At 39.8% G+C, this 26,831-nt stretch overlaps 2 protein-coding genes across 4 annotated transcripts in view; one reads left to right on the top strand and one right to left on the bottom strand.

Annotated features, from left to right (window-relative positions):
- MCUB (mitochondrial calcium uniporter dominant negative subunit beta) overlaps positions 1-26,831 on the top strand; it is a 144,888-nt gene that overhangs the window by 6,335 nt on the left and 111,722 nt on the right. The gene's annotated exons all lie outside the window — the stretch shown is intronic.
- On the bottom strand, positions 9,387-22,810 carry LOC140849577 (rho GTPase-activating protein 20-like). Of its 2 annotated transcripts, XM_073237194.1 has the most exons (7): positions 22,260-22,810; positions 20,909-22,155; positions 20,631-20,712; positions 17,080-17,157; positions 14,726-14,792; positions 12,547-12,675; positions 9,387-9,895 (listed from the first exon to the last, which is right to left on the bottom strand). In XM_073237194.1, exons 2-7 carry the CDS (start codon positions 21,121-21,123, stop codon positions 9,825-9,827), a joined length of 642 nt encoding a protein of 213 aa, XP_073093295.1. In that variant the 5' UTR covers positions 21,124-22,155; positions 22,260-22,810; the 3' UTR covers positions 9,387-9,824. The 2 variants fall into 2 exon arrangements, with proteins under 2 accessions (XP_073093295.1, XP_073093296.1); XM_073237195.1 differs by lacking the exon at positions 20,909-22,155 and having other exon boundaries at positions 22,260-22,807.

Raw genomic sequence — 26,831 nt, 5'->3', positions numbered from 1 at the left:
AACTTAACTCTCTGATAAAAAGTACTTTAATTATATTAAGCATCTATGGGTAAAATTGTAATATTTCCGGAGTCTCTCACCTGGCCTTCGTCTATCTCCATATCAGTAGGTGTTTACATGCAGAGCTAGGGCATAGCTGGACCGGAGAGATTGCGTGGGTTCCCTTTTAGCAGTGGGTCATGGGAGACACCAGAGAGAAGTGCACAATGGCTTGTAAGCAATAAATGCGTTCCTTCCAATTTATTTATCCCTTTGACTGATTCTGGTTTCAAAGGTAATTTGCCCTGGGCTGGGAAAGTATTTTCCCACCAGAGTTAGACCATCCTTTATCATCACCATCTTTGTGATTATCGTCATCATCATCATTTCTATTAAGTGAGTTCACATAGTATTTTGTTAGAATGGTTTATTTTCTTCCCCGTAAAGAGCTCCACACTGAAACAGCAAAAGTATATCATCAAGTCAGTCAGCAGCCTTTATTATCTCTGTTAATTCACGTATGGCTTGTTTTATCCTTCTTTAGTGCCTTCCCATCCTGTCTCTTTGAATTTGGACAGTTCATCCTTCCAATAACTTACTGAGAACACTCATAGGGAAGGAATGAGGAGTGATTTGCAGTTTGAGGGTGGAATGTCTGCTCTCCGTTCCTCCTTCCTCTCAGGGAGACAACTGCTGGGCTTGCTTACTCTAACTTTGGGCCACTCCGCTAAATCACATCTGGGGTGGTTTCTTGATGCTTAGGGCTAAAGTAGGGAAATGGAAGGAGATTCGAGGAAATGCAAATCTTCAGTCAGACTTCACTGTCACACAGCAATAAGATGGTTTGAAGAGAATGGGCAAGGTAAAGAGCACCTGACTTTTAAACAGTGCCTTTCTGATTCATTCCTGCTTCTGCCCATGGGTGAATTTGGGTATTGTAAAGGGGTACTACAATTACAGGATTACTGTTAATCATAAATACAGAGAGTAGAGAAGTTAAAAAATTTGGTTAATAAACAGTCGTAAGTCTGCCTTTATTATCAGTACTAGAATTTTGCTTCCCACAAATAAGTTGAGGAAGTACGCCAGGTCTGCCCTCTGTTTTTTACAGAGCAGGGAGAAAAGCAGTAGTCACTGAAGGGGCTCACAGGGAGTCCAGCTGGGAACCCCGTCATCAGCTGCCTACTGTAGGAGGTTTGCTTCTACTCAGGAAAGAAAGACTGTGCCCAGCATTTTCTATCCACGAACACCTCACAGGTTTTAATGTAAAAATGACAAAATCTTTAGCCATTTTCAGGCAATATGCTTTGCTGTTTTGTTACATATAGAAAACAGCAAGACCTTATAGCACACCCTGGGTGGGAAGCTCACTAAATTCTATACAACTAAGAACAAACCTCAAGAGCTACAGAAATTGCTTATGGAGAATCTTTACCAAAAACTGAAACTTAAAACAACTGCAGTTGAATAATCTAAGAATACTTGGTACTTATTTCAATTCCTGATTTAAACAACAACAACATAATTCTAGGAAGTATCAAGAAATATGAATAGTGTGGAATATAGAGGAAATTAATTTACAGTAAAACCCCTGGGTAATAAAAAAATAAGTAAAAGGGTTTCTTTGATTTAGAAAATGTTTTCTTATCCCCCACCTTAAGTTGAGAGTATAATAACTTGTTCCTTAGCTTGAAAGAATGGAAGGAACTGGCAGAAGTACACAACATTTTTTATAAGATTTTCGCCTGTACTTAATCATACTCTTGAAAAGTTTATTGTATGTTTTTCTCATTCCGTAGCTTGGATTCAGTCACTATCAGTGTTTTAACTCAGGAGTCCAAGTAAAGAATTCCTTTTAAGTATTTTAGATAAAAGAATTGAGTGAAACCAGCTGATAATTTCAATGAAGATTTGTACCTAGAATGGTCAGGAGTCATCCCCAACCCTCTTCTGAAAGTAGGTTTGGAGCCTGAAAAGGCTGTTCCTCCTTGGCTGTGCTGCTGCTTAGAGGTTTTCTCAGAGCAAATTGTATTTGCCTATGTTTGAAAGTCTGTTCTCATTATGCTGATTGTTCATATCATCTAATTGCTTTTTCAAGTGATCAATTTCACATGATACTGTGTTATAAGGATGTCCTTGTTTTAGATATTTTAAACACTTCTTATGTCCTCAATGCATAATAAAGCATGACTTCCTGTTCACTTTTGATAGTTCCTAACTTATTTACATTAGAACTCATAGTGATTCTAGTAGTTCTACTTAAATTTGTGTAAAACCCTTGTAACATTTAAAGGGAAAAGAAGGGTGATCAAAATATGATGCTCCATGTTAAAGTATGCTAACTGAAAAAAAAGTTTGCATTAAAGATAGTTTATAGGACATCAAGGTCATATTCACCAGCAAAGTGCTATATTGTGTTTAAAGTTTTAAAAAGTGACAAAGTAGAATTTTAGAATAGAAACTGAGAACTGATGTCTGAGGAAGAAGACATATTGTAAGGTTATATGTAGGAAATATATTCTAACATATGTGAAAAATATCTTTTTTAATGTTTGAATTTTGGAGAGAAGACAACTGTATTCAATAATATAGTGAAAGACTGGAGAGAGAGGGACCAAAATATATTTGGTTTAAGCTTTTGCCTAAAGACATATTTGAGTATTTTGTTATTTAATTTTAATGGGTAAACTTAAAAAAATGTGTAGCATCTCCATTAATACCTGTTTCATTCTAATAACATGTTTTAGCTATTGGTAATTTGTTTTTCAGTATACTCTTAGGGAGTATCAAGTATGTACAGTTAGTGCAAGGTTTTCAATGAGACTGCTTCCAAAGATGAATATGACAAGATCCCTGTCCTCAGGAGAGAGAAAAATACATAAACATTTAATTCTAGCTGTGTAACTCGAATAGAAAATCTCAAATTATTTTGGTATCAGTACTTCTTTAAGACTCTCAAAAATTACTGAGGATCCCAGAGAATGTTTTTTTTTAGTACTCCTCATGGTGCCAGCGTTCTTGTTTGAGGAGTTGAAGAATGAACTTAGCAAGCACTCAAGGTGGAAGAGTGAGGGAGAGACTTTAATTTAGATATAAAGTGAGAAGACCGAGCTCCTGGCTGACATGAGGAGGGGACAAGAGAACCCATTGTTGTGCGTTGTCTCTGGGCTTTATAGGCAGTTGAGGATTTTCGGGAACGTGATAAAGAGCTTAGGGGTGTGGACCTGTTGTCTTAGAATGTTCATCCTTGATGAGACATTACGTGAGTTTTCTCATCAGTCCTCCAGGTAATTGTGAAAAGTTAACATAAGAAATTTACTGCATATTTCTTGCCCAGAATATCAGCTTTTCTTGGTCTGGGAGCATAACAATCATCAGTCAAGACTGCCTGCCCTGCCCTCAAGGTGGGCTGAGTTATTGTCTGTTTGCTGAAGAGTTTAAAAGGCAGTCTAAGATGGAATCTTTCTTGCTTTTACTGTGCTGTTTATGGCTGGGCTTGCTTGCCACTATTAATTGCCCACGTGGCTAATCACCTGATCAGGTCTGATGGAGGAAAAACAGCATATAGGCCTGGGCCTTTTAGCATGCTGAAGTGAATCTTACACATGTTTACAAATGATTAGCATAATAAAAACACAGGCTATGCCAAGATACTTTATCTGGGGAATATTAACTGATCTCACTGAAGAATGACTCTAGAGCTTAATGTTTAACATGGAGTTTTGGTAGTGGGGTTTCTTTGCATGTAGTTACATTGCTCTGACTGTGATTGTCTTGCCTGGCCTTTTGCGGGGGCCTAACCCTCCTCTGTCTAAGTTCACAGTCCCTGTCTCCCTTTTGTCTATCAATATTTACCACATTGGCTACGGAGCAAATTTAAAATACAAACATACAATAACAGAGCATTGCTTTAATGTCAGAGTAATTTTATCTCATGTCCTGTAACCTCGGGAAAACTCTACTGTATGTACACTTGTGACAACATGAGAGTGATGAAGGCAGATAATATCTTATCATTATTAAGAAAATATTCTTGACATTGTGAAACCTCTGAAAGAGTCTTTAGGAACCCCAGAGACCACACTCTTGCAGTCAGTGCACCGTACGAGTACAAAATGTTTGGAGTTACAATGATGTGTAATTATAATCCCATGGAGATACAGAAGGGGAGAGGAATTTTATTAGCTATTGTTAAGAATTATGAATTAACACATTATCAATACTGTTCTCCATTGAGTCGAGATTACAATGAAAACCAAATAAAATAATTACCAATATGAGTTTTTGCCAAGTAGCTCAGTTCATGAAACGAAGGCATTCCCCTCCACCTGGTGGCAATGTATCCTAGTGACGGATTGAAGAGGTTTGGAATGGTGTACAATTAAAATATATCCTAATTTAGATCTGGAATTTTTGAATGTGGACTGTACCCATCAAAGATGGTAAAATATACCTGTGTGGGTAAAATTGTAATATTTCCAGAATATCCCCAGTGTGGCCAATGAAAAAGCCAGATGGTTCCTGGTGTATGACCATAGACTACAGGGAATTGAATAAAGTCACACCCCCTTTGCATGCTGCTGTCCCCTCTATAGCAGACATTCTGGACACCCTCAGCCATGAGCTGGGAACATATCATTATGTAGTAGACCTTGCTAATGCTTTCTTCTCTATTGACATACCACCGGAGAGCCAGGAATAGTTTGCCTTCGTGTGGGAAGACTGGCAGTGGATTTCACTGTCCTTCCACAGGGATACCTCCAATGTACCACCATCTGTCATGGACTGGTCGCTCAGGACATGGCCACATGGGAGAAACTGCAAACGGTGTGGCTGTATTGACGATATTATGCTCACATATGATACTGTATCAGATTTAGAAGAGGCAGTTCCTAGGCTATTGCAACATCTACAGGAGAAAGGATGGGCTGTGTACAGCCCCAAGGTTCAGGGACCTGGTTTGTCTGTGAAATTCTTGGGGGTTGTCTGGTTCGGTAAAACTAGAGTTATTCCTGAAGCAATCATAGACAAGGTCCAGGCTTTCCCCACCCCTACCCCTGTTGCGTCTTACAAGAGCTTTTAGGTCTTTGAGGCTACTGGAGAGTGTTTATCCCGCACTTGGCACAAATTCTGAAGGCCTTATGCCGGTTGGTATGAAAGGGCATCCGGTGGGACTGGGATGAGACATGTGCAGCTGCTTTTACTGCTGCTAAGCAGGCAGTCAAGGCCGTGCAGGCCTTGAATGTGATGGACTCATCAAGGCCCTGTGAGCTAGATGTTCATGTAACCAAAGATGGTTATGGATGGCGTCTTTGGCCACAGCTTGAATGCACATGCTAACCTGCTGGTTTCTGGTCCCAACTATGGAAAGGAGCAGAGGTCCAGTACACCTTTATAAGAGAGGCAACTGCCTGCTGTGTGCCATGCCTTGCTGGCTGTGGAGCCCATCACTGTAGCAGCTCCAATCAAGGTAATAACTACCTATCCCATCGCAGGGTGGGTTCAAGACTGGAACCAAAAGCCACGGAGTGGCATGGCACTGATGCCTACACTGGCCTAATGGGGCACATATTTACACCAGCACTGTGCCCTCTCTGCCAGCCCCATTAAGTGGAGAACTCCAGTGCTTATTGGGGCCAGTGGCCTATACCAATGGAAAACAGGAAGAAGTTGCTTTTGAGCCATTGGTAGCTGAGAGTCCTTATCAGGAGGGAAAAGCCCCTATACCTGAAGATGCTTGTTATACAGAAAGCTGTGGTCATGGGCAGCCCCCAAAGTGGAGGGCTGTCACTTTCCATTTAGACTGAGACCATATGGATGGAGGTTGGAGAGGGGAAGAAGAGCCAGTGGGCTGAGTTGTGGGCAGAGTCGCTCATGATCACCTAGGAGCCTTCCCCCATAGTCGTCTGCACTGACAGCTGGGCTGCCTATTGGGGCTCGACCTGTGGCTACCGACATGGTACCATGCCAACTGGATGGTTGGATATTATCCCCTTTGGGGGCAAGAGTTGTGGCAAGACCTGTGGGCCTCTGGTCAGACTGAGACAGTTACCGTATATCATGTGACTGGCCATTTGCCTTTGGCATTCCCGGGCAATGATGAATCAGACACCTTGGCCCAGGTGCATTGACTAGAAGGAAAGCCTGCTTCTGATGTAGCCCAATGGTTGCATCTGCATTGGTTGCATGCAGGACAGAAGACAGTGTGGTCTGTAGCCCATCGGTGGAGCTTGCCATTGACCTTTGAAGAAGTCAACAGAGCCCGGAAGGAGTGCCTGTGTGCTCTGAGAAGAACCTACACCGAGTCCGGAGGATCATGGGACAATATTAAGGGGATCGATACCCTTTGTCAGGTGGCAGATAAGCTATATTGAGCCTCTGCCCATATCAGAAGGATATCAGTATGCCATGACTTGTGTGGACACGGCTACTGGACTATTGGTTGCTTTTCCTTCATGTCGTGCAGATCAGCAAACCACCGGGAGGGGGAACTAGGGCGTCTCGTTGCAGCCTATGGCTATCCGCAGGTGATTGGGAGTGATCAAGGCACCCACTTTACTGGACATGCATTACAAGGATGGGTGCAGCAATTGGAATAAAGTGGAAATTTCATGTACTATATAACCCTACTGGGGCAGGCATGATAGAGAGGGACAATGGTTTGTTGAAATCTGGTGTGAAGTTGGGCAGCAATAGTCTATGGGGCTGGTCAGTTTGCCTATGGACAGTACCACAGCGTTTGAGTAGGAATCAGAAAGGAGCCTTGATCCCTGTGGACATGCAAACACATATTGCTGGCTTTCCTGTACAATTGTGTGTGCAAACCAAAGAAGAGATATTGAAGCCAGGATATTTAAACTTCATTTGTCCCAGGAGAGCAACATCCTGCTGTCAACCCGCACTGCATTAAACCCTGGAGATACTGTTATATGGACATGGCCCTGAACATTCCAAAAGATGGACCAGCGATGGCTGGCCCATCCGGCAACTTGAAGAAAAGGCCTGGAAGCTGGTCTCAATGTGTGTTCAAGGAGTAATAGCAGATTGGCCCACAAATATCAAGATAGTGTTCTCAAAATGTCCAGGAGGTACTAGCATCTTATGGGGAAGTTTTGTTTTATCTTTATAACCAGTGCATAGTCCTCCCATAGCCCTATGTATTGATCCATCTGTAACTCCCACAGTGAGGGGTCTTAAAGTCTGGTATACTAGACGAGAATGAGATTCCATTCCTGCCACTGTTTTATCACAGGACCACTCCCTTGCGTGTATCCTACCTGATGGACAAGAATTTGGCTGTGCTGGCGTCATTAAAACATGTGTCTTACTGCCCTTAAAGTTATTTTCTTCTACAGTCCCTGTGGCCTGGATGTGCCTCCTGGCTGCAGCTGCCACGTGATCATTGCTCTGAACCCTCTACCTCTTCAGCGACTGCCTGCCCATGGCATGGGGGAGCTATGGACTTAATCTATATAAGACTTTGAACCTAGCTGAATCCTCCAGCTTGAGGATTATCATTATTTTATTGCTGTTGCTATTGTATATCATTAGTCTGGTCACGACAGTCCAGTTCTCACCCAGGGACCACTGCAGAAGAGGGGAAATGAGTAGATTGTAAGGCGAGATTTCTGGAGGGGTGGCCTGTGGGTAAAATTGTAATATTTCCAGAATATCTTGCCTGGCTTTAGTGCATCTTCATATGAAAAGGAGTTCCTCAGGGGTGGAGAGTCGTTCATCTCCATATCAATGGGTAATTACCTGGGCATCCAAGGGCTTATCTGAACGTGAGACCTTCGGGGCAAGTCTTGTTTGCTTTTGCCTGAGCAAGAAAGAGAGGGCCCCCGGACTGCAGTTTGTAAGTAATGAAAAAGGTTTTAAACTTCATTTGTCCCTTTGACTGATTTTGGTTTTAGAGGTACTTTGCCCCAGGATTTCCTCTCCCTAGAGTTACAACCTTGAACCTCTGAAACATGCCAACTTTCCTTAACAGCTCATCAACGCAATAAAAGCAATTAGGTTAAAATACATCTGCGTTTTAAAGAACTGATAATTAGGCAGGATTTTCATAGTGCTTTGAGTATAGTTGGTGCTCATTAAGTACTTCAGGGTGGCAAAAAGAAGAGCTTTCTTTATGTTTCTCTAATGCATTTTCTCACAGCCTATGAACAAAAGAGATGGGTCTACAACATTTAGGTTTTGTGGACTCAGTCTTGGAGAGTTGAGAATATGCCCTAGAAGAGATCAGGATAAGGGGCTCATTGATCCACGCTCCATTCTAAAACCTAAGGAAGGCATGCTGCCCCAGCAAGCGCAGTAAGTACATCAGCACACAGATAGCTGGACAGAGAATTAAGGGAGCGATGGAGGGCCACACGAACTTTGAGCCTGAGAAATATGGTAGGGTGACATGGATTGACTCCTCTGGTTGCTCCCCTTTTTTAGTTTAAAACATTACATTCTCTGTATTATATTTTTCAAAAGGACAGTAGGAATAGATTTCATCCTTATGCTGTGGTAACTGAGCTTTTGTGAAGCAGGAACTTGAGAATTTAATATTTTTATAAGCTTTTTGCATCCCTCCCAATATTTAGAAGCACAGTGTAGCATGGTGAGTACATACTCATCAACCTCTGAGTCTATACCAGCTTTCCAAAATACCTAAGCATGGATGGCTTTAAGACAATACATTTCCCAATACTTCCATATGTAGTTTTTCCCCAAACTTGATGTGCCAGAAAACCACACTGAGTTCCCAAAACCCAAGTCCCACCTCATAAAGGATATGCAAATTCCTCATCCTCCTCTTACATCTTAACTAAGGTGAATGGCCTGAAGGGTAAACCAATCTAGGTGCCTAACAAGGGGGAAGCCTTTGTAATGATTAGTCACAGCAGCTGCACCTAGGGGGCCTGAGTCTTTTTCAAATTTATACATATTTCTGTTAAGGATAAAGCGTAGTGGTCAGTCTGGTTTATTTGCCTCTTAAGAATGTGATGAGTTCAGATACGTGGTGTAGAGGGTAAGGGAGTAATATCAATTTTTGTTTAATCAACTTTGCTTCTGTAGTCTCCTCTATTTCCAAAAATTCATGGCTTTTTTTGGAAGAGTACACTGAGGAGAAAAGAAGGAGCATCAGTAACAAATACTAAATGCTTGCCAATGATCTTTTTTATATGTTTAAGTTATGGAAATCCTTTTCCGCTATTCTCAATAATAATTGTCTAGTCTCTGAAAGCACCAAAGAACAGCCAAAGTATATAAAGTAGGAAAGCTTTTTTTAAAAAATGTAATTCAGTATTTTCTGGGAATAGCGAAATTTAAACAATATTTTGGGAAAAATCTCCAGATAAAACTTTAATGTGATCTCTTTCAAAGTCAATGTATATTGTTCACCACAGTAATCAAAATCTTTTTAAAGTCATGTTTAAGATTTATTTTAAAATTACCATTAATCCTCATCTTACTCGGTAATTAAAAATATATACTTCCTAGGCCCTTTTAACAAAGTATAAAATATACTCCAGCTGTCAGACCAGTTGCGGCCTGAAGGAAGCCAGCACCAGAACCTAGCAGGAAAGGAGCAAGTGGTAAAACTACTCTGACTTAGGTGTTATTGGCTGAACACACGGGAAGGTACAAGGGCTCTGCAGGTCAGCCTCCCAGAGCGTGCAATAGTGCAAAAGGGTGAAATGAGGATCCAGAAGTGTTGGAAAATACCCAGACACTGGGAAAAATTGTTGGTACATCATAATGTAGGTCCTTTGGAAAGTGTGTCCACAGGTAAAGATGAAAGACTCGTTGAGGAGCAATGCGCCGTGGTGTTCTACCCAGTCGGGTTTTTCCTGTCAATTGCCAGAGCCCGTCCAACAGGCCAGGTGTGCGACCACACCCTTTTTGAATCTCCTCCACCAGGAATCTAAGGAAGAAGTGGGATGATCATTACTAGTAGTTTAATTCACTTCACCTTATTTCCACAAGTGCCACTGCACATCACACTTGTTCCAATGGCGAGAAGAAAAGGAAACCGAGTCAGTGGCCTTTTGGAATTTCCCACATTATGAAATTGGCCAATAGCATCCTTGTGGTGCTAATGTGTTGTTCTGCCCCATTTCGTAGTTGAACCTTCCCCCATATCATAGTTGAAGTCAGGGTCAGTCCTTTTAGAGGCGTCTACTACCTGCATCCCTGCTTCATGAAACAACCTGTAGCTGTTCAGGTTTCTAGGTATTAGCCATGTGCCGTGGATTTCAGTGTCAGAGCCCATTTTAAAAGCTAAGAAAATTTGGTATTCAAGTCAGGCAGAGTGTGGGCTTCATCGACCTCCATTGGAAGTCTCCTGTGACTCTGAGATTTCCTGTTGGGCTTTCCAAGTGACCAACTGTGGTCCCCTTTCTCCTGTCCAAAGGGTCTGCCCTTCCTGACACCAACTGCTCAACCCCACTCTTCAGCCGGCCTCCGGTCCTATGCTCTGGGGGGCCACAACCCTCAGGCAGCTCCATGGATGACTTTTGTTGTCAGGGTCCTTGGAACTAGGCATTACGTGCGGCTGTATTACCCGCAGGATCCCAGGTGGCCAATTTTCCTGAAACCCCACCAAGCTGCCTAGGTATGATGTCTAATTGCCCAACAGCTCAGGGCACTACTGACAAAGAGCTTTACAAAGAAAAGGTGACTGTTTCAACGTTCCCACGACACAGCTATGAATGTTTTTGTAATAAGGCACCTGAATGTTTGCTTAAACCACCTACTTACAAAACTGAATGCTTTAAAGACGTCAACAGTGGAGTCGAGTTGTAGAAAGATAAACGTCTAGTCGAGTAACATTTCACCAAATATCCCCAAATGCCCATCCACTTGGCTTTTCGCGGACGTAGTGAGTGAGTGCACTGCCCCGTGAACCTACAGGGGGCAGTGCTTGTGATGCTGGGTCAGCGAGACCAGGATCACATAACCAAAAGGCTCCTGGTTTCCCACTTAGTTGGGGAAGCTACTCAAGAGTCTCTGAGCTTCAATTTGCTCAACTTTAACATAAATGAAGCCATGTATCTTACTGGTGGACTAAAGAATGTAACATACAGCTTGGCACCAGTCGGGGCTCACTCGGCCTCGATAAAAGTAACTTCCTTCACTCTGAGGCCTAAGGCAGCCTTGACACCCACAGCAGACCCCACCCCCATTCTCCAGTTGCTCTTTCGGCTTCCAGAAGCTATGTGGTTGTGAAGGAATAATGCCACCACTCCGCCTAATTAGGGTCTTTCTTCCTGCCCTGAGATGCACACCCCGACCATTTTAAAGGGAGAGAAGGAAGAACACAAATACGTTCTTCAATCCAGCAGGAGGATCCTGTTTGTCAGGACATACACATGCTTACCCTACATGTGCATATGTAGGTGGAGTTGTATGTGACCTGGTTTCCCTACTTGTAACCTGGTTTTGTTATTTCTAGAACTATCTGATGTACTCTGTGATAAAGCTTCAGTTTTCATAAGAACAATGCTGTATCACTTGATACAAAGCTATATATTCTAGCTACTCTATGAGCACAGACATAAAGCAAAGGAGACACTATGTCGTGAACTTTCTTAAAAATATTTTTCGGCTTAGCTGGACCATTTGTAATGTATGCTATTTGGTCGTAGAGTTCATGTTGCCCTTGTGGCTACTAGAAATATATGCTATGGCCATGAGTATGTGAGAATGATAGAAGCAGCTAAATTTTAGGAATGCAGCATTTTTATATGGTTGTGGTATGATGTGGTTTAGTGGTTCCTCACGGTGGAATTAAGGTATGAACATTTAAAAAGCAAATTTTTGAATCATTGTTCTTATAGGATAACAATCATAATGTTAAAAATGCTGTGAGTAGAAACTGTTTTCTGGCTCAAATACTTCTCAGATTAATAGCACAGTGTCTTCCGAGAAGGACACATCATTGGGAGCATTTTGGCAGGGCAGACATAAAAATCGTAGCAAGAAAGAATAATAAGCCCCATCCCTAAATTTCTATCCAGTTGTAGCCTCCACATGGGTGTGAAGGAGATGGGAGTGAGCTCCTTGTGTGTGTAGCACTGAGAGTTCAATTCTAAGTAGAATGCCAAGGCTACTCCACCGTATCTAAAGTCGGTAAGTCCCATAATTCTTTGCTCCCCCTGAATTCTTTCATTCTAGGTTTCTCTGAGCAGGCCATCATCTGATTACTTCTTGTGATGGCCTGAGATACTGGAGAAAACCCTGTGATGGGGAAAATATATTCCCCGGACATATGAAGCTCATGCTCTAATTAAGACACAAGTGATGATCATAACATAACTGAATGTTGGAAATGCTCTGGGGTCACAGAGAAGGGAGAGACTGTCTACCTAGAGGAATGAAGGGGAAAAAACCCCTCCTAGCAATGCATTGGGTGTCTCTGAGGTTTATTTTGGGTTATTGGTTCATTGTTAGGTTCTTGCATGTACTGCCTCCCCACCCCCTCATGGAGAAGAATCAACTCTATGTCCTGAGTTTCTTTTCAGGAGTGTGGACATCAGCCAAGAAAAAGCCGGTGCAGGAAGGGAGGGGGCTCACCTCTACTTTGTTGGTTCCTGGGAAGCCGCCTGGGCTTCAGGATGAAAGGAAAGATAGCATCCTGCAGTTCCTGGGGCACCAACGGATCAGGAAGGTGGCTCATTTTGAGTCCGTAAGGATGTTCATTGCCTGCATGGAGAAAAATCTAAATATAGATTTCGGCTGATGGTGGTGGGTAGGATACAAACCTACCTTACCATGAGCATGTGCAGCATACTGGGGTGTGCTGCCATTCCGGGGCTTCTGGAGAAAGAATGCTGTGCCTCTGAGTCAGCATCATATTCACTCACCTGGGGAACCCCTGCAGAAAGCAGGTGCCCAAGCAAGGGTTTGGAAAGAGAATAAGCTTAAACATGGTGCTTTGCTTGGAATGCACAGCCCCATCAGGGCAGCGCACCATGTTGACTTGTGCTGTGCTTCCATCTGAGACTATTAAAGGCCCCCGCAGTTTCTGTCTTGACACCAACTAGATGTGTAAGGCTCAGGCAGATTGCCCCTTGGAACCTTACATCCATGCTTCAAACACTTGCTTATAAGGATCAAAGTAAATATAGTAAACATCGGTAGTTAATCATTTCAAATAATTGTATATGTTAAGAATTGCTATGATCACTGTTCTCTCACTCAAGGTGTCAGCTTAACAAACAGAATTTATATTTGCTTTTGTCAGTTCTAAACCAAGGGCTACTCAAGAGCAGCAGGGAGCCTTTATGCTTCCCCCACCCCAACCCCACCCCACCCCCTGGAGGCTCCTGCCAATGGTCAGATGGAAGGATGCACCCTGTGTTGGGGACCCAGAAGCAGAGTGCAAAACGCTTGTTCACAGAGTGGAAAACTGCACCCAAAATCATGGGGAGTTGCCGGGCAAGAGTTTTGTTTTGCTCTTTCATGCTCTAAGTTGCTTCCTCTCAGTAGAAATCTCAAAACTTTGGGCTCATGACCTGGATTTCATTTTTCAAGGATAGAATGAAAGTTCCCTTTCTTTCAGTTCACAGGTATTATTGAATGTCACTTGAGCAGCTCTTGTTTTCCTTTTCATCTGGTGCACATGCAATGTCAGTACTCTGTTTAGCACAACAATCACAGTGACTTCCATCTTTTAAGGCAGAAGAAGCTTCTGTGACAGCAATAAAATACAATGAAATCACGAGTATAGCCAGGAACAGTTAGTCCACAATTGAGAATTTACAGCATGCTAGGAAAAGTATTCCGAATGGCTGCTAAGCGACCATCAGGAATGGACAGGCTCTTAGAGCCAGCTGTGGTACGTGATGGTCTAAGCTTAAAAGTTATCATCTATATTGCTTTATCTCAGTGAATGCATTTTATTAAAATGCATGTACCGGTATTTCATGTTTTTCACTTTATTGCTGATTTCTTACTAACTGAAAAAAATGAAGCAAGTGGGCACGCTGTCCTCAGCTATGCACCTGGTGACTCTTTGTATTCTAAGTTGGGGAGTATATATTTCATAGAGAAAACTTGGTTCTTTAGATTATCCAGATCACTTGAAAATATTCTTTGATTCACTGGAGAAAGAATAATAGCCAATGGATTGTTGGAAAGATTAAAAATTAATAATTATCTAAGAGGAAATGCTTGAAGATTTCTAGCAAAAGTCATTGTCACCATTACTGTATTGCAAGGTCTCTCACAGATCCTGTGCATGTGTTTATTTTAATCTATTTCCATTTCCACAGTGAACAAATTTACTGATCCAAGAATTACTATTTTGAGCTGACTTGTAATAACTATTTTAGGAGAGGTGTAAGCTCTGTATCAATAACCTTGGGAACAATGCTGGTAAACTCAGCCTGAGACACAGCAAAGTACGTGTGGCTCAGTCAAGTGACGACTTGAGGAATCTAAATGTGATCATCTCATTTTCTTTAGGCCACTGAGAAAAATTCTGGGCACAGAGCAGATGATAAATGTTTGGATTTGGATTCAGAGACATGACTGGGTTTTAGAAGATGCTCACAAATTAGAGGCTATTTAATAGTCAGGAAGTGGAACAGAGGAATTCAAGACTTGAATACTAACGACATCAATGAACACTGTGTGAGATTTTCAGTTTGACAGGTATTTAAACTTAAGACCAAAGAGCCATTAACTTGAGATTTTAGAGTTAGAATTTTGAACCCCACCAACCTCATCATACATTTTCCCTGACACTTACCAATGAGTGGATGTAGGGTTTTTTCCTTCTCAGAAGTGACCCACAGCTCGTAGTTATCCTCAGAGCCCTTGGGGACAAAAAGAATGTTTCACCATGAATCTTTCACAGTAGTACTTGAAGAACACATTTCCTTAGCAGTTTAGTTGTTTCCAGAAAGAAAGAATTGAGTCCAGTATAAATGCTATTTGTTCCATGGGGGGTAGCTACAGTTTCTGAGTTAACAATGCTGACTTCAGTCACCTTTTGTCCCCCAGTGACCATCCCAGATTCTTGTCCCTTTGATAAAGGCCAAGGATCTATAGCACCACAAGGCAGTCAGTCCCTCACTTTGTGGGTGGTTTGTGGCACAAGAAAACATTCTTATGCCCCCATCACTAAGGAGTAAAAGGCTAATCTCAAGAGTCCTGCCTCGTGTTGTCTCCAGACTCCTTGGAGAATGTTGGTTTTTGCTTTCAAATGTCCCTGCCCAGACAAGCACATCCTCCAGAAAGCCACACACAGTGCCATGATTATTCCTGAGCAAAGTAAAACCTGAAAGGCATCATGAGCTCAGCAACCCTGAGCAGAAGGAGAGAAATGCCCAAGAGGCCTTGAGCAGATGGCAGCGTGAAGTCAGCCCACTGGCTTTGGTGCGGACAAGCCCCCCTTTAGGGACTGAATGGACATGGACTCTAACCTAGAGCACAGGTCAGATGCAGAAAGCAGTTAGTCCCTGCAGTAACACCAGCATTCCCACTTGAAACAAACAAGTCTAAATTAGAAAGACTGCTGAACTCTTTCAAAGAATCCTTCAGGAGACAATGAATCAAAAAATGTTTGAAATGGAGTTGATCATAGTTATTATGCTTGCCTGTACTCCTGATTAAAATCATGGCCTTACCCACATGAAGAAGGGTCCCAAGCATGGAAGCAATCTCTCTCTCTCTCTCTCTCTCTCTCTCTCTGTCTCTCTGTCTCTCTCTCCCTCTCTCTCTCTCTCTCTCTCCCTCTATTTCTCTCTCTCTCTCTCTCTCTCTCTCTCTCACACACACACACACACACACACACACAGCTCAATCTGCTCAAAATCATTGCAAAAAGGAATTGAGAGCCAATAAAAGTATTTTAAAGTAGGGATTGGAAACACGATGTTGGAATCCTTTAAATCAAGCATGCATATGTAGCCAAATAACCTGTTTTTCATTAAAATAGAAATTTTTTCTTGCCTAGTTGAGATTGATCGCCTTAAGCAAAGGAAAATCACAAACATAAAGTGAAATTAGTTGTATCATTAATCAGTCTCCCCAACTTCATCCCTGAAAACAGCTGCTCTCTTCCAAGATTTTTTTATTATTCAGGGCATACATATCATATAGGTTAGAAATCAATATAATATGTGTTTTACTCAATGCCTATATTCAATTTTACTTTATGCATATTATTAAGTTCCATTTGTATAGAAATCCTTAATTTCTTGTGCAAATTCTGGTTGCCTAGAGTTTTTAAGGGGCTTTATTGTACCATTGGGTCAAATAAAACTTAAATTACAATTTTGTAATTCTGTCACACAATAACAGGACATTTCCCATTTACAGAGAATTTTATATAAGAAACTGTGCATTGCAAATGCTTCCTTCAGCTCTGTCCATCTGATATCTCTTCCCTTACAAAACCTCACCCTGAAACATACCCATCTCTTTCACCAAACAAAAATTTCAGCAGCTCACTCTAGCCCCATCTAAATGAGGGACGTGACATTTAAAAGAAAACAAGATGAAAGTGATGCATATACAGATATCCCCAGACTGGGGTCTTATTCAACCCTCGCCTCCTTTACTTGTATGAACAAGGCATTAGCTTATCTCATTCTGAGGACCTGCATCAAGGGGATGTAGCTTTTAGCCAGGTGATCTCTATATGTCGATCATCTATGCCATTTGAGATGCATGTTACCTAGACTGAGTCCTCGGGTGATGACCAAGGTAAACAGGGATGGGAGAGGAGGGATCAGGAAAGAAGATTCAGAAAGAGTAGCCCCATAGAGGAAGAAATATTTAGAGTCTTATGAGTTGTCTTATGTATATTCTTTGTTTATATTATTTTTAATAAATATGCAATGTGATTAGCCCTCTAAAATTATAGCCCAATTTAATGCTATGACTTTCAATTTGCACAAAATTAAGTTGGGGATACAGGAATAGTACCCATGTATAGGCTAATAACATAGCTTTGCTACCTCCAATTTCTACATTTGGGGGAGAAATAAGGCTTTGGCATCTACAATAATGAGCTATTTTATGATGGGTGAACACACACACATGAGCTTGCAAAACCAAATTTGGTTTTTAACTAAAAATAGCTTGCAGGTAACTTACAGTTACTCCTAGCACTTGTAGGCACATGTGAATGACATCCTTGACTGTGTCTGAGGTTTTCACAGTTATAGTTACAGGCTGTAAAAAAGAAATAAGAAAATGGCCATGAATTAAAAAATTTAAACCAGCTGAGCAAATAATTATTGGCAAATTATTATCCATATTCTAAAGTCAAAACTTGTTTTCAAGCAATGAGAAAATAAAGCACATGTAAAGCAAACCCTGATTACAATTTGTTTCCATTCCTTTATATAGCATGAAGGTAGTAGGAAGCATTTCAGTAAAATATGTATTTCTCTTAGAGGATTTGTGGCACATAAAACGTAACAGCTTCATTAAGAAAGAGAAAGACTGAGAACTCTGAGAGGGCACATGGGCTTCTCCTCAACATCCTCAGGCTGTGAACATAATGGAGGGGGGAGCAGTTGAAAAAGGAGGAACTGGATGCTTTTCTTTCTTACTGCGTTGTGTTTTTATAGTATGGCTTTGTTTCTTTGCAGTTATATACTCAGCTTCAGTAAGAACAGAATAAGAACATGAAATGTCTTTAATATATAAAGACATTAAAAAATAGTGTACTTTCTCTCCATCAGATGACATGAGTACTAAGATTTTCACTGTTGAAATACTGTTGAGACAAACCAATGAGTCTAGCAAATGATACTGAAAATGTTAGAAATTGGAGTTCCGTTGCCAAATCTGACTGTGAACAAGTATTTATACTAGCTTTCTATCATTTTTCACACTGAGGAACTGCTCATAAAAGCAGGACAGTTTACAGAAAATTACCTAAAAGGGATTAATGGGATACTGAGATGGTATCTATCAAACTATCTGAATTTCAAAAGATATTTAAGGAACATTTACTATGCACAACATAACATTATAATATTATCAGACGATGAGGCCCGTGTCATCTGATAAAGGACTGAAAGAAAACTGTGTAAATGGACACTCGTGGGCCTTAAAAATTAAAAACAAAGTTAAAAGAAACCCTTTTTAGCCTATTATTTTTCTTTTCATTGTATTCTTTTTCTTTTTGATTTCAGTTCAATTGCTTGATATGCCACATGGCCCTGAAAATTGTTTGATAATGGGACTTGTGTTAACAAAAGCATTCATGGATTTCAAATTACTTGTAGCACTAAGGATTATGAATAAATGTTTCAGAACCCAGAAGTAGAGTTAACAGCACTGTGCTAAATTTTTATAGAAGTATTCAAACAGTGTGTTTTAGCTTGGGATTTAAGTTTTTTTTTTTTATTTTTAAAAAACTTTTGTAACAGTTCTATTTTCAAAGATGTCCAAAAACTCTCCAATACAATTTAAAAACTCTCCCATGACATTGCTTGTAAGGTAAAAAAAACAAAAACACTAATCTGTTTTGAAATGCTGGCAATCACTCCCTCATTTATCTGGCCTGTAAGACAGTAAATGGCTTTTCACAGCATATGGAACATACTGTGTTCAAAATAATAATTACAGGGTTGTATGTATTTCTTCCTGCATGTTGTCTCTTCTCCCGAACAGATACATTCCAGTAGAGTCTTTGTATGAAAATAGGTTGAAAAAAAAAAACTATTTTATCAAACAATTTGAAAAACAAATATGACCTGTTTTTCCCTTTTGACCTAAGTGTTAACATGGTCTATAAAGAACCAGAAAGATGTGATCAATTCTCAAGACTTCAGGCCAGCCTTGAAGTGTCTAGGTGTTCAAATTATTAGCCAAAACAACTATTATAATTATGTTTGATGATATCAATGAAAATATGCTATTAATTAAAAATATAGGAATCTCAGCATAGAAACTCAAAATGTTTAAAAATAACACGTTTTTATGGGTAAAATATTTGAAAGAAAATTTATCGGATGGGCTAAATTACAAAATGAAGATGACAAGCGTAAAAGTCAGTGATTTAAAAATAGGTAAGAGAAATGATCCAGTCTGAAAAAGAAAGAGAGAAACCAAGATTGAAAAAAATTAATAGAACCTGAGGGACCTGTGGACAATATCAAAGGCTCTAATGTACATGAAACTTTTGAGAGCGTGAGTGAAAATCAGACATTGTCAGATAAAAGAAATAAAGAAAAACTGTTGGTACAAGATGTTCTCAAGAAATGCTAAGGGAAGTTTCTCCAGGATGAAGTGAAACAGTATGAGAGGGAAACTTGGGTCTTTGGGAATGAATGAAGCACATTAAAAATGTTTATTTTGTGTAAAGTGTGTGTAAATGAAGTTCATTTTTTAAAATTTCAAGGTGATTTTCCATGAAAAATTCTGAATGTAACCCACAGGCACAATGGAAATCAAAACAGGCAGAGACAAGATTGTGCCTTTGCTACAGGAGGATTGTCTAGTCTCGTATCCCTCAACTAATGCATGTATGTGCCACTCAGAGGCAGCATGAGTTCTGCTACTGTATGGGAAATAACTCTCTTAAACTACCTTTTCCCCCCACCTTAAAATAGTATTGTGTATGATCTAGAGCTACTATAAAGCGTAACAGAGTATTATGAAGTATAACAGTATCATAAGAAATAAACAGAATATTTTGTTCCTCATTGTAAATGTCTTTGATAGTGCACTATAATTTCAGAAATCAAATTATGCATGAATAATTGGGGCTAATGGTTTGATATTTTCCTCAATAGCATAAAAAGAATGAAGTAGAAATATGCTGATCCCTTAAAAGTATCATCCTCTCAGCTCAATTCAATCCAGACATTTCTCAGAATGAAAGACTTTCAAAACAAGTCTGCCTTTCACATAGAAACTGAATGTAATACCTGGCCCTTGAGTGGATCCTGTAGTGGAAAGATGATACTATTGAGGTCAGCTGACAGAATGGGTCAACAAAGTAGATTAAATGTTAAATTTCCTGAGGTGATGACCGTATGGTGGTTAAATAACGGAATATCTTTACTCTTAGGACATACTTAATATTTAAGGATGAAGGGCTGTGGTGAGTGTATGCCCTCAAACATAGCTATACACATACACATACGGATACAGAGAGAAAGAGAAAATAAATAATAAAGCATATGGAAAAAAATATTACTAAATAGATGAATGTAGGTAAAGGGCATATGGAGTATTGTTTATACTATGTTTTTGCAGCTTTCCTGTAAGATTACAATTACTACAAATAAAACATCATAGGGAATAAAAACTATAGAAACAACCCAAACCACTCTGTAAGTAGTGACATCTGGAAAAAATGTTTAATTCTAATAGGAAAATAAAAAATCACTTAATTACAAGAAGCCACTATAGTTGCTATTTGAAGGATCTTGAGACACGTTATGGGCATTAATATGTCATGCTCTTTCCATGCTTAAGCACTGTACCTATTATGGATTCCCCTTTCTTCGTATCACCTAGGACTCACTTTTTATATACACAAAAATACATTTTCCCAACATGGCACTTTCTAAATACTCTCTCCTCCACTCTTCCTTTCTCCCTCCCATCCCCCCGAGCTCGCTGTGTCTCTGATTCCGCCTACATCAGAAACTTGAAATTTAATTGTTGGTCTTAAAAGCACTTACAGAGGTACACTTCTTGATGTCCTCCGTGAAGATGTCCAGGGAAATGCTTTTGGGCTGGTCCTCTTTGGCCAAATTGCTGTACCTAATCAAATTCAATAATAACCCAAAATAGTAGGATGAGTTACCTATTTGCTTATTTTCAAATCAATCTATGTTGTTAATATTTTCAATATACTTTGTTACTTTTAAAGGCATTTCATTAACATTTTCATTACAGTTGATTAGTAAAAGGGTTAGTGAATTTATGGTAATGAGGAGAACAAGTGGTGTCCGCATACTCGGTGTTAGACACAAGCAAGGCATTGCTGAACAGGGAGAGGTGCCGCTGCTGTCTCCTCCCGCCTCTCCTGAGTTCCACATCGTCATGAAGCAGCAGGGGGCCCTCGCATGATGTAGTCGCTTCACTGTGGGTGTCCACCTCAACAGAAGGGCTTTTCTTGCAACATATCAAACACCAAAAGCAGCTAGTCACAGTCCAAATACACAGTAACATTTTTTATGCTATCTGCCAAGGTTGACACAGCACTAAAAATTAGTCTCGACCCCCAAAATGGGTTGATTGCTCTAATTTAGGGTCGCCAAGTTACAGAAATGTATTGAAAGAGATGAGGTTACTTAGGGAGGTTACTTATGGGAAATAACTCTCTTAAACTACCTTTCCCCCCCCACCTTAAAATAGTATTGTGTATGATCTAGAGCTACTATAAAGCGTAAGAGAGTATTATGAAGTATAACAGCATCATAAGAAATAAACAGAATATTTTGTTCCTCATTGTAAATGTCTTTGATAGTGCACTATGATTTCAGAAATCAAATTATACGTGAATAATTGGGGCTAATGGTTTGATATTTTCCCCAATAGCATAAAAAGAATGAAGTAGAAATATGCTGATCCCTTAAAAGTATCAGCAGTTGGAGAAGAGTTTCCAGGACGAAGCCCTGGAGCAGGCCGACTCTAGGGTTGGGGAAAAGAAGAAAGCAGAGCCGATGACAAGCTGTTAGGAAGGAGAGATCCAAGAGGCCAAGGGCATTACAACGAGATGTTAAATAAAAAAAGAAAAAGATAGGAAAAAGAAAAGGGACAATTTGTGGCAATATCAAATGATAAGGAGATTTGTGAAGAAGTAATTACCATTCGGTTTCATGTTAACATAAAAATCTCTATAATGGAGGATTCTAGAAAACTAACCTCAGTTTTATCTAAGTCATTGTTCAGATTTCTCAAAGATCAGCAAATAATACTGGGAACATCAAAACCTTTCTAAACCCAAGTAAGTGCTTAGCTAGTACTTGCCTGAGCCATGACTAGGCTCTAGCAGGACTCTGGCCGGGATAGGGACGGCAACCCAACTGAACAGACCACAAAAATTCTTTCATAAGCAGGGCAGGATTTCACAGACCTACTGGGGGTTTGTTTTCTCCCATGAAGCCAGGAAAACTGTCTTCCCCAGAATGTAAAGCCTGCTCTCTCATGCTCAGCAGTATGAAGCTTCAGGAACATGAGTAGCTTTTCATGAATCCAGCTCTGAAGTTGAGAATTAGTTCATATATTTTAGAGAAAACAGAAGAGAACACTTCCCGTGACTGCCAGTCTGCTTTGATGCCCGAAAGTATGTATTAGAAGAGTACCTTATGCTCTGAGGCCTTGAATGACCATCTCGGCGCTTTTTGATTGACGAGAACATCCTTTGTTCGTCACTTCTTGGCACTGAAAACCAAGAGTGTCTACAGTGCTTAGCTGAGCACTGAAGTACCTGAAGTAAGCCTGTGGATTCCAGTAGTCAAGCTCTCTGGCCATTATGATGTCAAAGTTCTAAGGCTCATGTCATAACTGACAAACTGCCGTACTTGTTTCCATGACTGTGCTTCCATCTTTTGAATTTTTTTAAATCTATCTTTTTATTTTCAGAAAACTGAACACTGACATGTAGCTGTAGGAAATAATACAAAAAGATTAATCAACCTTTTACCCAGTTTCCCCATGACAATCTCTTTCTGAATTACAGAACAGTTTCTTACTAGCATATTAACACTGATACAGACAAGAGCCAGAACATTTGCATCACCACAAGATCCTTTCTAGGACCCTTTTACAGCCTCCCAGACTCCTTCCCACCTCTACCATTTCTTTAATCCATGGCAAACCTAATTTGTTCTCCACTTGTGTAATTTTGCCATTTCCACAATCTTATGTAAATGGTATCATATAATATGTAAACTTTCTTGACTTGTTCTTTTCAATTCAGCATAATTGGAGTATCCTCTGGATTGTTGTAGGTATTATTAGTTCATTTCTTGGTATCTCTTAGTGATGCTCCTGATATGGATGTATCAGTTTGTTTAAACAACTGTTGAAAGACTCTGGGACCAAACCATCCAGTTTTGGCCCATTAGAAATAAAGCTGTCATAAACATTTGTGTACAGGTTTTTCTGTAAACATGTCTGCTTTCCTCTGGGCTAAATGCTCAGAAGTGTGATTGCCAGGCCATATGGTCGTTGTATGTTTTGTTTCTTCAGAAACTGTCAACCTGTTTTCCAGAGTGGCTGTGCCATTTCACATTTTCACCAGCTCTGGATCAGTGATTCAGGTTCCACACACCCACAGTAGCATCTGGTGGTGCCATGTTTTATTGTAGCCTTTCTGACAGCTGTGTAGTGATGATTCCTTGCGGATTGCGTTTGCACTTCCCTCATGGTTAATGATGCCAAACATGCTGTCATGGTCTTATTTGACATGTGTGTATTTTCTTCAGTGTAACCTAACTCTAAGGCAATGTGTAAATAAAATATACAATAAAATTATATATATATTAAGATTATACAATAAATATGTAGTTGAAGTTTATAATATTTATATGAGGCTTTATTTATCAACTTGGACTAGGAAAGGATGTTTACACAAGACTCAAAATGTACAAACCTTAAGTGTGGATGGTGGAAATCAATGGATGTGATCATGTTAAAATTAAGTATGTCTATACAAAGAAGACATGATAGACCAACTTAACTGGTGGCAGGTTAGAAGATGTTATCAAAATTTAAAACTGAAAAGTAATTAACATATAAAACATATGGGGAACGACTAAAATCCACAAGGAAACAAAAGTTGAAAAGGAATATAAAAAAACAATTCATGGAGGAGGAATCCTAAATAGCCAATAAGTACATAAGGAGTTGTTTAGCTTCACCTAAATCAGAGGAATTCAAATTAAATCAACATAGTACTGGTAAAGTTCTAAAGTCAGCTAATACCAAATACAGGTTGGAATAAGCAGAAATAAGAAATTTCATGCACTATTAGTAGGAGAGTAAAGTAATAATACTTAGTGAAATTAATTATTCACATATTCTATATACATCATTCTCACATCTGAGTGTATATGCTGTACAAGTCCTTGTGGGTGTGGTATGTTTTTTCATATACAGCAATAATAGTGTTATACACAGCAGTAATAGTATAACTCCTTTCAGATTCTTGGACCAATTCCAATGTATGAGTGGGGAGGAGGGTGTCCTCCCACACATAGCACCAAGCAATTCTTGAACACCAGCAGGATGTCTGAAAACTCAATTCTGATACTATCTGCCTGGAGACAGCAGCAGATTCTCCAGATTAAGGGCTCCATCCTACAAGATGCTCTCCTCCCCCAACTCCAGATGCCAGTCACAAGCCCCAGGCAGTTTACCTGTGCTTCTGACATACTGGCTACAGATTGAAGAGTCCCAAGCCCTCCCCCTGAGCTTCTATTAATTTGTTAGAGCAGCTCACAGAACTCAGGAAAACACTTATGTTTACTCTTTAATATATACTTTTAGATTGGATACTGTAAAGTATACAAGTTAATAGCCGGATGAAGGGATACATAGGGCAAGCCCCCAAATAAAAGAGCTTCTATTCTCGTGGAGTTTGGGTCTGGCTTGGTGGCATGTGGGAGGATTCTGGTTCTCCAAATATAGCACTGTCTGCAACAGAGAAGCCGGATCCAAGAGAGCGATAAGCTCTTCTCAGGCTTTTTGTGAGGACTTGCATAGTCATGATTGCCTAAATGATTGGCTATTGCCTGATTCAGCCTCCAGCCCCTGCCCTTGGGTGGGGTCCAAAAGTCTCTTATTAATATGACAAGACACCCATTCCACCTTTAAGACTGCATTGTTTTCAAGAACTGTGGGTGCAGACCAGATACCCCTGGGAAATGCATTTTTGGTTATATAAATGTAGTTCTTATGACTCAATATATTGCAAGGGGTATTTATGAAGATAATATTAAAGCATTATTTGTGTTAGCAGGAAGTTAGAGAGAGCCTTGATATCTGTCTCTGGGGAAATGGATAATCAGAATGTGTGGTGTTTTACATAAAATGGAATGCAATACAGCAATAAAAAGTAAAACATTTTCATATGTAGCAGCATGAGTAGATCTAAGAAATAGAGAATAAATTCTATAGGGAAAAACAGCTTACATACATTTGAAATACATAGAGAAAATAACAATATATTTTTCCTCATGGCTGTATTTTCAGATGCCTAAGGGTACATATTGAATATACTAATGTGAATATCTCTGATAGGAAGGACAGTGTAAATGAGAATGGGTAGCGCAAAGGGGAAAGGATGAAGTAAATGAGAGGCCATTGTGTGGGCTTCTGTTTCACCACCAGGGGCATAAGAGGAAATACACAGTTTTGAGGCAGTATTTGTTTTTCTCATAGCATTATTATTATTATTTTTATTAAGGTATCATTGATATACACTCTGACGAAGGTTTCACCAGGAAAACAACGTGGTTACTACACTCAGCCTTATTATCGAGTCCCTGCCATACCCCACCGCTGTCAGTGTCCATCAGTGTCCATTAAGAGAGGCAGTGATGTTTTAGTTGCAAGAGTGGCTTTGGATCCCACCTCTCTTACCTTAGTCCACCAAGGGAGACATTTAGATCTCTGTGTACTGGCAGAAAGTGAATGACAGTACAGTAAAACTTTTATCTTTTTACGGTAACTAATTTTTACTATTGCATTTCTTTTCAATTTAGGATGGTAGGAAGAAAAAGAATTACAGGGGAAACTGCTTCTATTTCAGTGTTTTGAACAATCTATTGAGTCTCATATTTTTTAGAAACCACTCATGAGTTGTTGTTTTTTTTTTTTTTTAATTTGCTGCTTCTTAAAAGTTCCTTTAAAGGAACTTGAACATACAAGGAAATGAATGGCAGATATCTTATGATTCCTGCAACTTGGTGGGACTGATTAAAGATAAAAGTGCCAGTAAAAGTTTTCCTGCTGAACAGGAACACAAAACCTAGATTCGATGGTCCTGATGTCCTGTTACACTGGCAATAGCATATAGGAACATGCACCACATTCTGGATCATATTCCTATTTTGAATTTTTGGACTATTTATAAGTGTGAGTTCTCCCACCATTATCTTCATTGTGAGATGGATTTAAACCCTTTTTTGATCCCGTGCCTGATATCACTCTTGGTGCAGAGCCACTGGCTGCTGGCTGAAGATAGCTGGTGTCAGATGTGTGGGAGACTCGTTGCTTAAAGAAGAGTGCAGGCTGTGGTTGGGTACATAGGTAGAGAAAGACAAAAAGATGCCCAGTATACAACTGTGGATGTTTGCATATCTGATTTTTGTTATGTAGACAATACTGCTTCATAGAAGACAAGTACCACTGTTAGAGTCTAGTCAGGAAAATAAGACCCACACTATGTAGTTTCATAGAGGGAATTTAATATAGGAACCTGTTACAATTTGGAGCCACCACCTGTACTGTCTATAGTGTCTTTGCCATCAGGCTGTTTCGTTTCGGAGAGAATGAACTAAACATGTTTTTCAGTTGCTTCTTTTTTTACGAATGTTATTTTCCACATACATTTTTTTCAGATGCATATTTAATATAGTTATTCTAAAACCACCTTTTCCTGATTTTTCCTATTATGAAAATCATACTAAAAGAACACTTAAAATGGTAAAATCAGTAATGCACATTTTAGAAATGTTCATTTAGAATTTTAGAAAATGGAAAGAAAAATCTTTAAAATAACACTAACACTAAAACTTGAAAAGCTTATAGAAAAATCTGTGTGAGATCGTAGCAGTCTTATCACTAGGCTTTTTTGTTGTTGTTGTTGTTTTTCCATTGAACGTATTTTGTTTTCTTCTTAGTTCATTAAGTAGTCTCCAGAAAATTTC

The sequence above is a fragment of the Manis javanica genome, chromosome 5 (assembly GCF_040802235.1).
Source record: "Manis javanica isolate MJ-LG chromosome 5, MJ_LKY, whole genome shotgun sequence".
Taxonomy (NCBI): domain Eukaryota; kingdom Metazoa; phylum Chordata; class Mammalia; order Pholidota; family Manidae; genus Manis; species Manis javanica.
The sequence above is the reverse complement of the archived record's forward strand: the minus strand, read 5'-3'. Positions and strand labels throughout refer to the sequence as shown.

What these genes read in the sequence shown, in the direction of transcription:
- LOC140849577 (XM_073237194.1), bottom strand. Translation starts at nt 21,123, where the DNA reads ATGTTACTGTGTATTTGGACTGTGACTAGCTGCTTTTGGTGTTTGATA. An exon ending in AACCCTACATCCACTCATTG is followed by an intron (nt 12,676 to 14,725) that starts GTAAGTGTCAGG and finishes TTCTCCATGCAG; the next exon opens with GCAATGAACATCCTTACGGA. An exon ending in CAGGAACCAACAAAGTAGAG is followed by an intron (nt 9,896 to 12,546) that starts GTGAGCCCCCTC and finishes CTTCTTCCTTAG; the next exon opens with ATTCCTGGTGGAGGAGATTC.